We start from the raw sequence: 16,182 nt of genomic DNA on the forward strand, positions 1-16,182 counted from the left end.
AAGCTCCTCACACCCAGGCTACCCCCTGCACGGAGAGTCCCGTGGGGATGGGAGGGTCTGTGCCCTCTTGCAGAGACAGAGTGTGAACACACAGACTGACCCGCCGTGAGTGTCCAAGGGTCCTCGTCCTGTTTAGGGAGGAACATTAACAGGGCCCTGTGCTAGTACCCTGCTACCCACTTTCTTTCAGAAAGAAAAGGAATTTAATCTGACATCCCTTTAATCATTTAAGCAGCAGGGTGAAGGGTTGATGTGACTCCCTAATTAAGTCACTGAATTGCGACCCTGCTACTTGCCAAATGAGAAGTGGTATGCAGGGAGTTGCACAAGCAGAATAACGACAGTCCTGGTACCCGGGGCCTGTGGCTTCCCAGGACAAGGTGCTGGACAGCTGTGCGTGGCAGCCTAGCACAGAGGGGCTTCTCCAGCAAGTCTTTCATACCCCAGATGCCCTCCCTGGTCTAATCTACTCTCCTGCGGGTCTCTGGGAGAGAGGCAGGAGGAGGGGAGTGAAGAGTATAGCTGAAGGGATTCAGCAAGCATTTGCTAAATCTGAATATGGACTGATCCTCACCCACAAAAGTCCACATGTTCTTCAGGAAACGGCTCTAGATGGACTTAGGATAAAGCGTGAAGAAACGGCCACTGGGCTGAGTGAACTGTTTGGAATTGTTTGGAATCCAGATGTTGGATTAAGTATTGGCAAGTTCAACATGTCTGAGCTAGAAATCATTGCTGATACTGACACAGTTTTCAAAATTTAAGATCTTTTAATATTTTAAGTTGACAATGATGTTGTTTTTATATGTGGTTCCTTGTTTTCATTGGCAACTGGGAGTAGTTTATCCTCAACTGTATTTTCTTGGTGGTATTGTTTACATTAATAAAATCCCAATTTTTCTAAGGACAGAGAAGTAGACAGCAGAGAGGTTTTTACTACTCTTGCCTGTGACCCAGGTTCTGTCCTCAGCTCCATTGGGCCCCAGAGACCACCAGGAATGATCTCTGAGCACTGCTGAGTGTGTCCACAACCCCCAAATTACCATTTTTTTCAAATATAATTGATTTATGCCAAAGACCCGCAAAGGATTCAGCACCATCGACCATATCCACACGATAACCAAGCTCATTGAGGTTTCTCGGGAGTTCAAGATGCCACTCTGTCTAACATTCATTGATTTAAAGAAGGCCTTTGATTCTGTTGAGACGGAAGCGGTCATTGAAGCCCTAGCCAATCAGGGCATTCAAGCCCAATACATCAAGATCCTCCGTGAGCTGTATTGCGGATTCACTACCAGGATCTCACCATTCTACAAAGAAGTAATCATTGATGCCAAGAGAGGGGTTCGGCACGGTGATACCATTTCACCGAAACTCTTCAGTGCCACCCTCAAGAACGTCATGCAGCGCCTGGAATGGGAAGGAATGGGAGTGAAGATAGATGGTCGGCGACTACACCACCTCCGCTTTGCTGATGACATTGTTTTAGTAACACCAAACATCAGCCAAGCGGCACAAATGCTGGCCGACTTCAACCGTGAGTGTGGAAAGGTTGGTCTACAGCTGAATCTTACGAAGACAGTGTTTATGAGAAACAGCCTCGTTCCTGACGCCCCATTCACTCTCAACGGAACCACCATCTCTGAATGCAACAGCTATGTGTACCTAGGTCGAGAAGTCAACATGACAAATGACCTGGCACCCGAGCTGCGCAGGAGGAAGAGAGCGGCTTGGAATGCCTTCAAGAGCGTCGAAGAAATAGCTAAGAGGACGAAGAACCTCCGGCTCTGGGCACATCTCTTTGATTCCACTGTTCTTCCTGCACTAACATACGCCTCAGAGACCTGGGCCCTACGCAAACAGGATGAGAACGCTATTCGGGTCTCCCAAAGAGGAATTGAAAGAGCTATGCTTGGAATATCACGTTTCTCTCAAATGAGAGAAAGAATCCGGAGTTCCGACATCCATCGACAATCAAGAATCAGGGACGCTGTCTCGTTTGCAAAGGTGTCAAAAATCAGATTGGCTGGTCACGTAATGAGATTTAAAGATGACCACTGGACTAGAGCTGTTACCGACTGGATTCCATGGGATGTCAAAAGACCGCATGGCCGCCCACCTACCAGATGGTCAGACTTCTTCATCACAATCATGAACGATCGGTTTGAGGCTCTTCATGTTCCTAGAGCAAACAGATGCCATTGGGCTACACTAGCACGCGACAGGGACAAATGGAGATGTTACTGGCGCCCGCTCGAGCGAATCGACAATTGACGGAAGTCAAGTGATCAAGTGATGCCAAAGACCCTTATTTCTATATCATAAATGACCATTTTTCAGTAATATCCAAAGCTTTGAACTTTGAAATAGCAGTTTAATCACTTGTCCTCTTTTACTCTATCATTTTTCATTTAAGTGTCTAAAATTCATTTTAAGCCTCTGAGACATATTTACAACTTTATCCAAATGTGGGGAGAAAGTGACTTAATAGCCTGATTTGTCATTGATTTCGTCTTTCCAAAGTGTCATTTTGCCCCAGTGGTTTTTAGAATTTACCCCGTATCCTCCCCCAACCAGGAGCCCCGAGGACTGTAGTTACTGAATGTGTCACCAATCTAGAATGAGGCGGGATGCGTCTGTGTGACTATTCATGCACTCACTTCAATAAGCAAATATGCACACGCAGTTTCGCTGCGGGGTTGGACGTGGCTCTTGCCTCTGTGGATAGAGATGGGAAAGGGGCTCTGGGCGGGGATACAGCAAGGCCCATGCCAGCATCTCACGGCCAGCAGTGGTCAGCTTGTCACCTGTGGACCCCATGCCGTCGCCATCAGCAAGTGACCTGCCCAGGAGGCAGAGGGGAGGGTCTATTCAAGGGTCCTGCTGCTGCCCCCGGCTTTTGTGCTCACAGCATGGCCTGCTTTGCTGTGGGGCTGACAGTGACTCAGGGGGGCTTGGTTCTGTCCCCAAACCCTGGGGAGCTGCTGGGGGGGGGGAGTTGGCTGAGGTGCTCCATCAATATTGCTCCTCCTTCAGGGCTCTGCGTGGCCAGTGCCAGACTCCAGCACTGCAGGTGAGCATGACACTGGCTGTGGCCCCAGAGGCCCTGCCAGGTGCCGCCTTCCCATGGCAGCCTGTAACTTTCTCTGGGCCTGCTGGGATGACCATCTGACCCTGTTCTTTCTGGGTCTGGGTCTGCAGGGCCAGGTGTGGCCTTTGGCATGGTTCAGAGCTCCCTGAGGGGCTGTCAGAGGTCTCTTGGGAAAACCTTTCCAGGAACCATTGTTCTTCCCTCCCAAAGTTTGACTCTGCATCCATCACCTTCCTTCCGTCACACAGCTCACAGCATTGCGCAGTGAGCCGTGCTGGGCAGAAAGGACTCTGGGGATCAGGGAGGGCAGCTTTCATGAAGGTGAGTCTAGATGGGTGGATCTGGTGTCAGGGCCTCAGGACGGGGAGCCCACTGCAGGCTGGACAGAGGGGCAGAGAGGATGGGGCTGCATAGTGGATGGGTGCAGAGAGTTCAGGGAGCAGAGGTGTGGGGTGGACACGGGGTATGAAGTGGACATGCATGTAGAGAGGACGTGGATATGGAATGGGTTGGGGTATAAAGTGGATGGTGGTGCAAAGCAGACATGGTATGGAATGGAAGGGGTGTGGAGAGGACAGGGGTGTGGCATGGATGGACAGGATGTGGCATGTTGGACAGGGTGTAGAGTGGACATGGCTGCAGGCCTCTCTCCCTTCAGCAGGAAGCAGTGGAGGTGTGGACTGGGTGATAGTGAGCAGAGAGTGTCTTGCTAGAGTCCAGGCCCAGGTCTTTGCCCTCCTCTGCAGTGTCCTGTGGCCCTTAGCATGTCTGTGGGCCAGCACAGTCTTGGGCTGTGTGTGTGTGTGTGGTGGGGGGAGGGGGGTTGTGTCTGTTTTTAGCCTCACACTGGGATCCCCTGGGGTGCTCAGGCACCTTGACAAGGTCGCAGTGGTCCTGGTAGCTGCGCTTGTCTACTGCTTCAGCTGACTGTGACTTTGGGGATTGTCTTCCTGCTTGAGCCTGTGGGACCACAGCGTGTTGCCACTCAGTAGCAGGCAGAGTCCAGCCTGAGGTGTTCTCAGGAGTGTTTCTCTCTGCTGGGAGGCACGGTTCTCCCTGCAGGTCTTACCATTTTGGGGGTATGAGCCCTGATTCTCGTCTTTGGGGAGACCTCCCGGAAGGATGCAGTCAAAGGCCGTAGGAAGGCCCAAGAAGGGGATGGGCCCCTCAAACTGGGAAGGCAGATGCCCGGATCCTCCACCCTATGGAAAGACCAAGGTTCCATGACCCCGGTTCTCCCTGGGCTCACCTGAACCCCAACCCTCCCAGAGGCCCAGCCTGCATCTGATGGGACAGGGGAATCTTTCGCCTCTAGAGGCAGTATTAGGAGCTGAGCCATCCCCACGGTTTATAAGCATTACTGAGAGAAGGCCAATGGCCTTTGGACTAAAGAAGGCCAAATTAAATACAAGAAAATCATGTATTTATAAAGGAGAAAGGTATTCCTCAAATAGGGTTTTCAAAGATCTCTCAGCAATTTTTATAAAAATATAGAAATGAGTAATATCAACCATCTTAGTGATTCTATTCCCTGCCGTGTTTCTACATAGTTTGGTGAATAGATATCCAAATCATCCCTAATTAGGAAGCTTGCTTTTGGAAATCACTGAGATTACCCATCACTCTGAAAGTGTTGTTTCTTATTTTACAAAGAAACACTGTATTCATACATGTATGTTACATGGATAAGTACACACATGTGTGCATATAATATACACAATTTATGCACATTCATTATTTACGTAGCTATGTCTATCTTTGCAAACCTTTGGCTACAGACATAAAATGATCTGTTCATGTAGAAATACTCTTTATTTGGAAAATATTACACTTATTTTTTTGAATATTACATAGTAGCTTCTAATTTACAGATTTCATGCTAAATTTAAGTCCTAAAAGGGGAGACAATAGCCAATACTCTCGGGCTTCATCCATCTAAGTAAATGTGCATCAGTTTAGCTCCAAACCCTCTTCTAGGGCCCCGGGCAGCATCTCTTGTCAGGCCTCTGGGGGTTGAGTTTGTGGAGAGAAACGCAGGGACAGGGAGGCAGGGAGTGGAGGACCGTGCTTGCTGAGAGGCTGATGGTGGGTGTTACAGGGCCACAGGGATCTCAAGGACCAGCTGGGACTCAGGCGATGCCCAGTCCCTCGGTGGAGCTGGAGAACGGCGATGTGTTGAGGCTGACAGCTCAGTGACAGGGCTTCAGCTATTCCTTTAATTCCCTCGTGCAGCAGCAAACCTGACTGAACAGGGAACTTTCCCCCTCCCCCCGGGAGGAGTGAGGACCCTTCCTGCAGGCTGGCTCATTTACTGTGCATTTATTTCTCGAAGGCACCCTGGTTTGAAAGAGTGTTAATATTTATGCTTTAAGCAGACAATGTTCTGCACCGCCCCTACCACCGAAATGGCAATTTCAGATCTCACTTTTCAGAGATCTGTATCATTTTTTATTGCCTGGTGCTCGCTCTGTGGGGGCACAAGTCTCTTCATTATGGAAATAATCTGCATGTCATTCCCAGGTCTGAGCAGCGAAGCTTCGTGAACCTCTCAAGTGCAGATATCCTTACTTTGAAATAGCCTCTATGGGGATAAAACGGAATCTTACGGAAGTCTGAAGTGTGGGTTCCTGTTTAATTTCTAAGCACCATCAAAATACATCTGGGCTAGCTGTGCTCGTTTGACGAGCCCCACACTGCATGATTTGGGATGTACAGGAAACCTTTCTGCAACCTTCATCTCTGCCTTCTCTTTTGGCTTCTTGCAATAGTGTTACCGAGCCACACGTGTGGGAACCCCGGGGAGATCCTGAAAGGCGTTCTCCACGGCACGCGCTTCAACATCGGGGACAAGGTCCGCTACAGCTGCCTCTCGGGCTACATCCTGGAAGGTCACGCCACCCTCACCTGCATCATCAGCCCCGGCAACGGTGCATCCTGGGACTTCCCCGCTCCCTTCTGCAGAGGTGAGTACTGTCTCGTCCCCCACTCACCCCTGCAGAGGTGTGGACTACCCCCCTCCCATCCCCATTCCTCCCTGCAGAGGTGAGTACTATCCCCTGTCTCCACTTGCCCCTGCAGAGATGTGTACTATTCCCCTCCCCACTCGCCCCTGCAGAGGTATATACTATCCCCCGTCCCCATGCCCCCCCTACAGAAGTACATACTATCCCATCCCCACTCCCCACTGCAGTGCTGTGGACTATGCCCCTCCCGTACCTTCTCCCTCCTGCAGATGTGCACACTATTCCCCATCTCCACTCCCCCCCTGCAGAGGTGCATACTATCCCAGTCCTCACTCCCCCCTGCAGAGGGGTGGGCCCCTGTTCCCAGGTTCCTCCCTGGGGTCAGCTTGGTGCTCGTGCCTCTTGGGGGCTCTGGACTGACTTGACCCCAGTCCCTACTGGACAGCCACCACTGCCCTATTCCCATCAAGTTCCCCGAGTCCATCTCCAAGAGCAGAACCAGGTGCTGCCAGCAGCCCCTGCTGGGCCCTGAAGTCCAGCGCCTTTCCCATTGCCCAGGGCCACCAGCTGCCTTCTCAGCTCTGGGCTGCACTCTCTGTGTCAGTGGTCACTCCTCTGATGAGGGCAAAGATCCATATGCACCTGGATGGCCCCTCCCATGGGTGTCTCACTGAGCAGCCCTGGGCCTTCAGTCCTGCCCCTCAGTCCTGCTTCCCAGGCCTCAGAGACCCTGTGGTGGTACCAGTGGCCAGTGCTCCCAGACAGTCCTTATGAGGGAATCTGGAGTCCTGGAGTACTATGATTCCCAATTCTCAGCTCTCCTGTCATGTTATTCTACTGATCCAATGCCGTTAGGAATTAGCATGGGTTTTCACTTCCTAAAAAAATAAATAAATAAATAAATAAATAAATAAACTCAGTCTCGAAGCACCAGCTCATGTGGCCTGCATTCCTAAAGCAGTTCCTTTTTTTGGCTCACATGACATCTGATGCAGGTACCTATTGACATAAAAATGTGCAGCTCAGCTGTGGCAGACACACTCTTTCCAGAGGGCCCGGGGCACCTCCCTGGGCACTTACACAGGCTGGGGTCAGGCCACGCCAGCCTGCTCACTGTGGATCACTGTGCCCCTGCCTCCTGGGGTCCACTCCTTCACTGCCCACTCCACACCACGGTTCTTCTCTGTCCTTGTCACCAGATCCAGCGCAGAGGGGGACAAACTCACCTGGAGCCCGGACCCCCACCCCTTCCATTCTCTCCTCCTCTCCCCTTCCCCCCTTCCCCGTGGCTCCATCCCCCTCCCTCCCGTGGCTGACACTATGCCCTGGACTCTTTCTGCAAAGACCTATGGTCACTCAAGGACCCAGGCACAGAAGGGGTCTCCCAGCCCCACACAGTCTTGGTAGGAAGGTCTGCCTGGGCCTCATGCCCTGGACTGCACTGTTTGACCCCACACTCACCCTGCGGTGCTTCAGTGCCCACCTAACTTTCATACTCCCTCGAAGATGCCAGGTTTGCCTCCTTGTCCCAGCTGAGGTCCGAATCCCAGGTGCTTCATACCTCTGCACCCCCTTTAAATGGCTTGGGGAAGAAATCTAAGCCCTTTTGTCTGTCGTCTTTCTTTTATGGCTAGTATGTATTTTAGCTTCATGTCTTAATAGCGTTTCCTCAATGAGTCGGTTTACTTCCCAGGAGGCAGCCTGAGAAACTGTGTACTCTTGATCACGCTCTCTCTCTACATCACGGTTAATGCAGAGCTGTCTTTCCCGATTCCAAAGTTACTATGAGTAAGGAAGTATACTGAGTGTCAAATAAAGAGCTTCTGTATGTTTGAAAATGCAAAACTCTAAGAGAGAAACCAGGGCGGTTGCTTTTCTGCACCCGGGTGACACAGGAGCGCTCTGCATCTGCTCAGTACATGAGTCAGCCCTGAGGCTTCGTTGTCTTCGTCGTCAACCTTTTACAGTCAGAGCAGAAGCCGCTCTCCGTGCTTTGCCATCCTATCTGCCCCCTGTTTATAAAACCCCAACAACATCAGGATGCTGTTACTTGATAATATCTTCTTCTATAGGACAGCTGATTAAATTAGGTGTAACTTTTCCTTTTTCCAATGGACTAGTAACATCTCAAAGGATATTCAATTAGATGTAATTATTCTATGAAGGAAATTTGAAGAATGCAGAACAGTTTGTCATAGATTTGGATAATTGGATTATCAAGAGAAAAATCAATGATCTAATTCTTATAAATGTGTAGCCGTGACCTGCCCAGGAGAGACATAAGTGGATTTCAGTGATCTGGGCCCCGGGGGTTACAGCAATGAGGTCAATCTGTTTGCCGCTTCCCAAAGTTGTCGCCCCTCCTTCCAGGAACCTGGGGACTGCTTCTCCCCACTTCCTGCTGGAGTTCTGCTGGCTCTGTGAGTGACCTTTGGCTTCAGCTCCAGAACTTGGCGTCTAACTGCAGATGGCAGCACTGAACCTGACTGGTGCTTAATGCACCTTTTGAGTCTGAGAAGACTCTTCATTATTTTTTTTAAACATTTTTTTTTAAGTGAAACACCATGAGGTACAGTTGTAGACTTACAAACTTTCATGCTTGGGTTTCAGTTATACAATGATCGAGTACCCATCCCTCCACCAGTGCCCATTCTCCACCACCAATGATCCCAGTAGACTATAGACTGAACATGATGGTCACTCAAAAACTCTTTTGTAAACTACAACACCCTGAAGGAGGGCTACTGGGATCATGAGGAGACTCTTTAGAGGGAACCAAGGGGTACCTCCGCTGAGCAGAGTCCAAGTCATGGGGAAGGAGGGGAGGCCATCGGGACCGGAACAGCTCCTGGAGTAGGGGCTGTTTTCCTACTCATTTCTTTTACATGAGGGCGATTGCTTCTCCTGGGGGCACCTCGCCTTAGGTCCTGCTTGTGAGTCCTGACCTTTAGTCATGGATCCAGCCCTTCCTAATGCCCTTCCCTGGTTGTTCTCCCCCCTGCTGACCCTGAAGGTCACGGCCAGGCTCCAAGTTTGTGCAGGAGGGAAGGGTCAGCATGGAGGATCGTGTCACAGGCTTTTGGCCCCTTTTCCAGGTGGCTGTGCTTTCTGAACTTATCAATAAGCCACAAAGGTCATCCCCTAAGGACCAGGCTAGTTCCTCGAGTCCCCTAAGTTCCTTGAGTCCCCATGGGTGGAGGCCTCGGGGTGTACAATCCACATAGAGGATCTCCTCACAAGCAGAATGCGCCAGGGCCTCTCCCAGTTCCCCACTGCTCAGCAGGGGATGGTCTGTGATGGGAAAATTTACCTTCCTAAGAAAAGAATATCTGAGCCTCAGAAACCCCCAGAGAAGGGGACCTTTTCTCGTGCCCCTGCCCTGGAAGCAGACGCCACTCAATCCTCGTTCCCTTCTTAAATCTAAAAGTCGTCTGACTGCATTCCAGCAGTCTTCCTATTCCCTGTATCCTAGCATCATGGAGGAAGCAAGAGGCATGGAGGACATGAGCTCAGGCCTGGATGGGTCTAGTAGATGCTCTGGACATGTTCGCAACAGGTTCCTGCCAGAGGAATCCAGCCCCTCCTTGCATCCCCATACCAGCCGTGGCCAACTTCATGCTCTCCCTTCCACCTTTTCTCTCATCAAGGAGCATTTTGTACGGACTCACTGTGTCCCACACTCAGATTCCTAAAGTTGTGAGTTGGATGCAGCCCAGCCACGGCCATCGGCCTGCAGTCCTTGCTCACCCATCATCGGCCACTGCAGCAGTTCCTGTCTCTGTGATGGTAAGCCGAGCTCCCAATACTTGGGAGCAGCATCTCAGCACACAGAGTCCAGCCTGGCCTCTTGGGAGATTGCAGACCAGCTCCTTCAACACCTACTGACCCGGGACCCAAATGAGTCTCACCTGCAGACCACGCAGGCCTGTGGTGACATGGGGCCAATGTCCCCATGGCCTCAGGCGAGGTCCCCGCACCTGCCCTGATGACCATTTTGGAGCTGTTCCCATCTTGGGCACACTGCTGAAGGACCTGGAGGGGAACGATTTTGTAGAAGGCTCTGGCAGCTTGTGTCACCCTGTAGGTGTCTCCTAATGGTTGACACCATGCAACCATTAAGGTGTTTTAAAGAGGAAATACAGATACCTTTACGTGTATGCTGGGCAGGCAGAAACTAAAACAGTGCTTTAAAATAAAACTGGCTGCAGAAGAACCAGGGGTAGGAGGATGAACTTGGGAAACACACACTGGACCTTGGTAGAAAGGGACACTCCATCCCTACAGGCTAGAGACCAGCAGTAGCTTCAGAGAAACAGATGGGGCTTGTGTCCAACTTCCAGCTATGGGTGAAGCCTGCAGGGGCCAGAGCTGGTAAGCACAAAAGTCGCTCTCCTGTGCAGACCTGAAGCCATGGAGCAGTGGGAGGGAGGAGGTTTGGTTGCGTGGTGTCAGAGAAGGGCCTGGAAAATATGGAAGAATCACAGATAATGGGACAGAGAGACAGTACAGTGGTGGCGGCCCTTGTCTTTCATGCACCAGCCAGGGATCTCTGTATTGCCCCCCAAGCCCCACCTGGAGTGATCCCTGAGCACAGAGATGGGAGTCAGCCCTGAGTGTAGCTGGCTGGGTCCCCCACTGAAGCAAGAGCCTGTGCCAAGGCGTCATTCATTTCTGGGGACTCAGGCAACTGCTTCTTCCAGCCCTACCCTCAGGTATGTCTGCCGGGACAGACACGCTGCAGATGAATATTCACCTGCGTGTGTCAAAACACTGTCACATCTTGTGAGGGCCTTGGAGATATGGGATGTGGCAGCTACTTTGCTTGTTTTTAAGTAGTGATTGATTTTCTCCATTCGGGGATGGTGGCATTTCTCTGAGAGGAGGCACGGCCGTTAGTCAAGCTAGGACGCCGTGAAGTCAGGCAGCCTTGTCTTGAAGGAGACACAGAGAATCGTGGGCCCCAGCCCCTCCAGTGCCGTGGAGAGCTGCAAATCCCCCTCATTGATAAGTCTTCCGTCATGTGAGGGCGAGTGACAATATGTCGCTGCCAGCATTATAGGAAATGTCACTCAGAGTTGTTTAATTGCAGACGTTCTCCTGGTAATGAAGAGGAGAGAGGCAGAGGGAGGGCGGGCGGGGGTGAATCATGCTTTTGATTGGAGCCTATAAATTCCTGATATTTACAGCGCAGCTGTGTTTGTACCCAAGTAGCATGGTAAAATGGATCCTAAATGATCTCCATGCCCGAGGAGGCATCCCGAGCCTGGACAGGGTGGCCATTGGAGGAAATCAGTTCTCTACAAAGCCAGCTGGTGCCAGGCAGTGGGGGTGAAGCACGATCCTGTGTAAGGTGCAGTGCACAACGCTATGCCAGCCTTGGAGAAAAATAGCACCGGTCAGCCTCGGTCACCACCCTGCCCCATCCCATGCTGTCCGTCTTCTGGAAGCGTCTGATTATGTGATCTCATTCAAGGAGATCTTGTCACGCGTGTAAGTCCCAGACAGAGGCTTCCTGAGTAGGACACATTCTCCCTTCTGGGGACAGATCAGGTCAGCCTTGGAGCACCCGAGCTGAGCACACACCCAGGGCCTGAGCCTTCCCCATCAGCCTTGGAGCCAGGACAGTTTAACGGGAAACTTTGTCCTGACAAACCCTTCTCCACCACTGCACCATGCAGGGTGGGGCGAGGTTCCTGCAAAGCCGAGTCTGCCCGGTTAAATCAGCACGACTTCAAACATCCCAGGATGGTCAGAAGTGAAAGAGATTCAGCTCTCGGGACAAGTGTCTGTGGTGCGAGTGACCAGGGCCCCGAAGGCAGAAGCAGAGACAGCCCAGCCATCCCACAGACAGAGGCCCGAGGGTCCATGGCACTGGCCACTCCTTCCTGAGATTAGGCTTCTGCCAGAAACCCTCAGTGTTCATGGACAGCGTGCCCGTCTTATGCCCTCAATAGGATACAAATTAATAGTGCTCTGTCTCCATAATTGGGCATAATGAGTGTTTGCAGTGTTTCCTTCCCCGCATAATGCTGTAATTAGTGGCTGTACATATAGTGGTGCTTTTGTTCCTTCCGCTGCATTTTCCCCTAAGGCTAGAATCCCGGGGATGTGTTCCCAGCTCTGCACATCATCCTCCTGCACCAGCACTGCCTTTGCCTCGGGAGTCGTGATATCGGCGTCTCCCGCACTTTACTGAAAATTTACTGGCACAGACGATGCCCTCAGTCACTTTCCTTGTCTCCTGATTCCTAGATGTCTGCCCTGGCTGACATCTAGGAATGGCTGTTTGCTTCTCTCTCCACCATAGCGGCTCTCTAAGAGCTCAGGCAGCAAACAGCGTTGAGGGTAGGAAAGGAATGTCTGGTTGTGTGCACAGACACACGATGGACAGCTGGTCACGCTGCCCCAAGGTGTCCCAGTGGGTGGGGTCCAACTGTCAGGGCCATGAGGCCACAGCAGGTTGTGGATCTGCTGCTGGGCCAGGCATCGCCCCCAAGAAGGCTCCCGAGATCGTGACTCATGTGTTCGAGTGGGCTCAAAAGATGTTTATTAAAAGTGCGACTGGGGGTTGGTGCAATGGGGCAGGCGCATGCCTGGCACAGACTGACAGGGTCTCCTGCACCCCAGCAGGTGTGAGCCCCAAGCTCAGAGCCAGGAGTAAGCCCAGGGTTGCTCCAGAACCCCCAAATCTGTACATTTCTCTAGACAGACAGTGGATGGGAAGAGAAATGGAAAGAGGTTTAAGACCGTTCCCCAAACCACCGAGGACCAAGGGGCAACTGGGTGGAAGGTCTGTGTCTTGGGTGGGGGAGTCGGGTTGTGACCTCGTCCCTCGTCTCTGTGGGTGCTGTGGGGAGCTGGGGCCAACACCGGCCTTGGGCAGTGCTGGGAGGAGAGTCCAGTGGCCGGGAGGGGTGGGGATCACAGGCAGGCAACTCTCTGGCCCCTCCAGGACGGAGGTACAGCAGCACATCAGGAGGAATCTGTGCTGTGACTTCATGAGACCCCTGCCTCTTTGCCAAGGTGGGGCAGGAAGCTGGGCTCCTTCCCCGCAAGGGGCCATTGGGGCTGCACTAGCAGACGAACTTGACCACCAGGGACCAGTGGAAGGGATTCGGGAATGGTGGGTGGGGACTGGACCCAGGGGTCCTGCAGTAACAGAGCTGAGTCCACGGGGGAGAGGGGTAAGTGCCCCTCCCTGGTCTCCCAGGAAGCAATGCAGGAAGTTAAAGGCGCTACCCCAAAGCAGAAGATAGCTCCCACTCCTCCACCCCATCACAACCTAACAGAATGCTCCATCTCTGACCCCCAGGGGTGGCCGTTAGAGAAGACACTCCTAGCTGCCTTCCTGGCACAGTCAGTAACCATGGCTGAATGCAAAGCGCTTGGGGCATGCAAGAATCTTGGCTGTTTCAGCTACACTGACCGAGTGTACTGGGCACCTGGGGGGAGGTGGGATGGTGGCCACAGGGAAGCCAAGGGCTTGTCCACAGCGACCTCAAGAGTTTCTGGGGCTGGAGCGATAGTGCAGCAGGTGGGGTGTTTGCCTTGCACGTGGCCGACCTGGGTTCGATTCTCAGCATCCCATATGGTTCCTCAAGCACCACCAGGAGTAATTCCTGAGTGCAGAGCCAGGAATAATCCCTGAGCATCGCCAGGTGTGACCCAAAAAGAAAAAAAAAGAGTTTCTGCTGCTCGCTGGAAGCTGGGTCACACTGAGAGCAGCCCACAGTGTTGTCTATGTGTGTCCGTGTGTGTGGACGCGTGTGCATGAATGTTTGCGCTTAAGAGCAGACATGTGTGCGTGAGTGAATGTGAATCTTTCCTTGCTGGGGATCTGTGTACTTGCCATTATGGTAAAGGCACTTAGGAAAGCTGACATGAGCTTGTGTAGCCAGACGTGAGCCCCGAGTTTTACACACGTGACACTATAACCTAGAACTCTACTGAGCCTCTTTCCTGAGTGCTCGGCAAGCGGGTGGGCTGGTCTCGTGACGCAGCCACTTCCAGCTTTATTGAATGATTTATCGGTAGTTAGGTGCTGAGGCGGTTCCCACTTTTCCTTATGATAACGATGGCACAGCATGTCTCTAAATAATGTTTTATTCTGTATTTTGAATTATGCCCTCAAGATACATTCCTAGCAACATTAAGTCCTAGGCAAAGCAGAGTATAATTTTAGAGTTGAGACCGAACTTTTAGAAAAGTTGTTGAACTCCTCCGGGGAGAGAACCCTCTTGTTTCTGCTTACACAGAGATTTTCCCACATGCCCGATCAGTGGAGCCCATTACATCTTTTATTAAAACCCTTATCTTCCTTTCAGACTTACTCGATGGTCTGTCTGCAATCTCCTCTTAGCTGCACAACCTTTTCTTCAAATGAAGGTCTGGTGAAAATCCCAAAAAGGACCCAGATTTGAAGAAAGAATTTCCTGGATGGGGAGCGAGGACCCACATTGGGACCCTCCTCCTGCTTCTCCCATGGGAGCCAGGGGTATACATTCTTCAGAACGCGGGAGATGCTCCCCTCCCCTTCAGTGTGGATAGACAAGAGCAAGGAGGCTGGAATTCTAAATGCAGCGTTTAGTCCATTGGACCATCCAGTTTTATTCAATTCACAAATAAAAAGTTCCCTCTGGATATAGTAAAATAAATGCTACAAACAGCTTTATACATTTTAATTGTTTTTAACATCAGTTGAAAACAATTTGTGGATTGCATGAACATTACATTATATTAACATAACCATTTAAATATGCATAAATAGCTCCAATAATGCATGATACGTTTCATGGGTCATTTTAGATATCCTATAAAACATAAGGTAAATATGCGTTGTTTACCTAGAACCCGGGGACCAGGCTTCTGGAGTTGCCGGGCTTACTTCTGCAGGCATTTGCTTTCCACACATGCTCCTGCCCCTGCTTGCAGGTGTGTGTCCCCCTCCCTAGCTTCTGCCCACTGCCCATCTGCCTCTCGCTGCCGGTCCCAAGACACTGCCCAGCCCTATCTGAGCAGAAATTCCGTCTCGAGACTCAGCCCCTTGAAGAGAGTAAAGACTGAATAAACCCTCACGGATCTGTGTGGTTGTAAATCTTACTTCTTGGCAATTAATTTGTGTCTGCGATACCACTCTAAGGAGCCTGCCGGAGTTTTATAGTGTTGTTAAACGTCCTCCCTGTAAAAGCCGCATGTCGCTGTCACTGAGTGAGCTTCTTCCTGCTCAGCCTGAGGGAGGGAGGCCTCACGGTCAGGGGCCCGAGGGCCCTCCCTGGGGTGTGATGGAGAACACGGGTAGAGAGTGGGTCTCCCCCCAAAGAGGACCATTTCCAGCGGCCCCCCTGAGCCCAGAAGAGCCTGCTGTGTGGGGAGCCTGGCTCAGTAGGAAAACAAGATCAGGAACCAAGCCGGCAGCTGGGTCTCTGTGGTCCTGGGGGAGGGAGTACCCAGCCGTGAGGGTGCAGAGAGCGGGCTAGGCTGTAGTGTGGACCGGTGTGTGTAGATAGTGGACCGGGGAGCTGATGGGCCTGTCTAGACCTCAATACAGATGGGCTTCCTTCATCCGGAGTGAAGTCCTGGGAAGATGAGCAGCTTGCAGCCAAGATGGCAGAGTGAGAACACCAAGGTCGAAGTGAAAACTGAGTCACTCAGGGTGATCTGACAAGACCCATCGATGAGATGGGACGAGAGAGAAAGTAAGGCCCGAGTTCTGGGGCTCAGGTCTCCCCATGCATATGCGTGCACATGTGTTCCTGTGCATGTATGTGTGCCTGCACATAAACATGCCATGGGCACAAGCAAGCTCGTTGCACAGGCACAACCAGGCTTCGTTTCCAAGTGCTCTGGTCGAGGATTTGTAGCTTGGAAAGACACGTGTCTGTTTCCAGCAGAGAACTCCTCTAGAGGAGTTGCTCTATCTGCATTTTAGTGTGGGAGGGTCTCGGTGTGTCTGCCACTGGTTGCTCTTAGGTGCTTTTCCCTTTGGTTTGCGGACCACACCTGGCAGTGCTCTGGGATTCTTCCTGGTTCTGTGCTCAGGAATTATTCCTGGTGGGCCCAGGGGGCCGTATATGGCAGCAGGGATTGAATCCAGTTCAGCCACGTGCAAGACAAGTGCCCTCCCTGCTG

The 16,182-nt window shown here is 51.6% G+C and overlaps 1 protein-coding gene across 1 annotated transcript in view; it reads left to right on the top strand.

The window, feature by feature from the left end:
* Positions 1 to 16,182, top strand: part of CSMD1 (CUB and Sushi multiple domains 1) — a 968,167-nt gene that overhangs the window by 578,884 nt on the left and 373,101 nt on the right. Inside the window, exon 4 of the mRNA XM_056113926.1 lies at positions 5,860 to 6,054. Within this exon, the coding sequence (XP_055969901.1) occupies positions 5,860 to 6,054 (195 nt within the window). The remainder of the gene's footprint in view (positions 1 to 5,859; positions 6,055 to 16,182) is intronic.

The sequence above is a fragment of the Sorex fumeus genome, unplaced genomic scaffold, assembly GCF_029834395.1.
Source record: "Sorex fumeus unplaced genomic scaffold, SorFum_2.1 ptg000024l, whole genome shotgun sequence".
Classification (NCBI taxonomy): Eukaryota; Metazoa; Chordata; class Mammalia; order Eulipotyphla; family Soricidae; genus Sorex; species Sorex fumeus.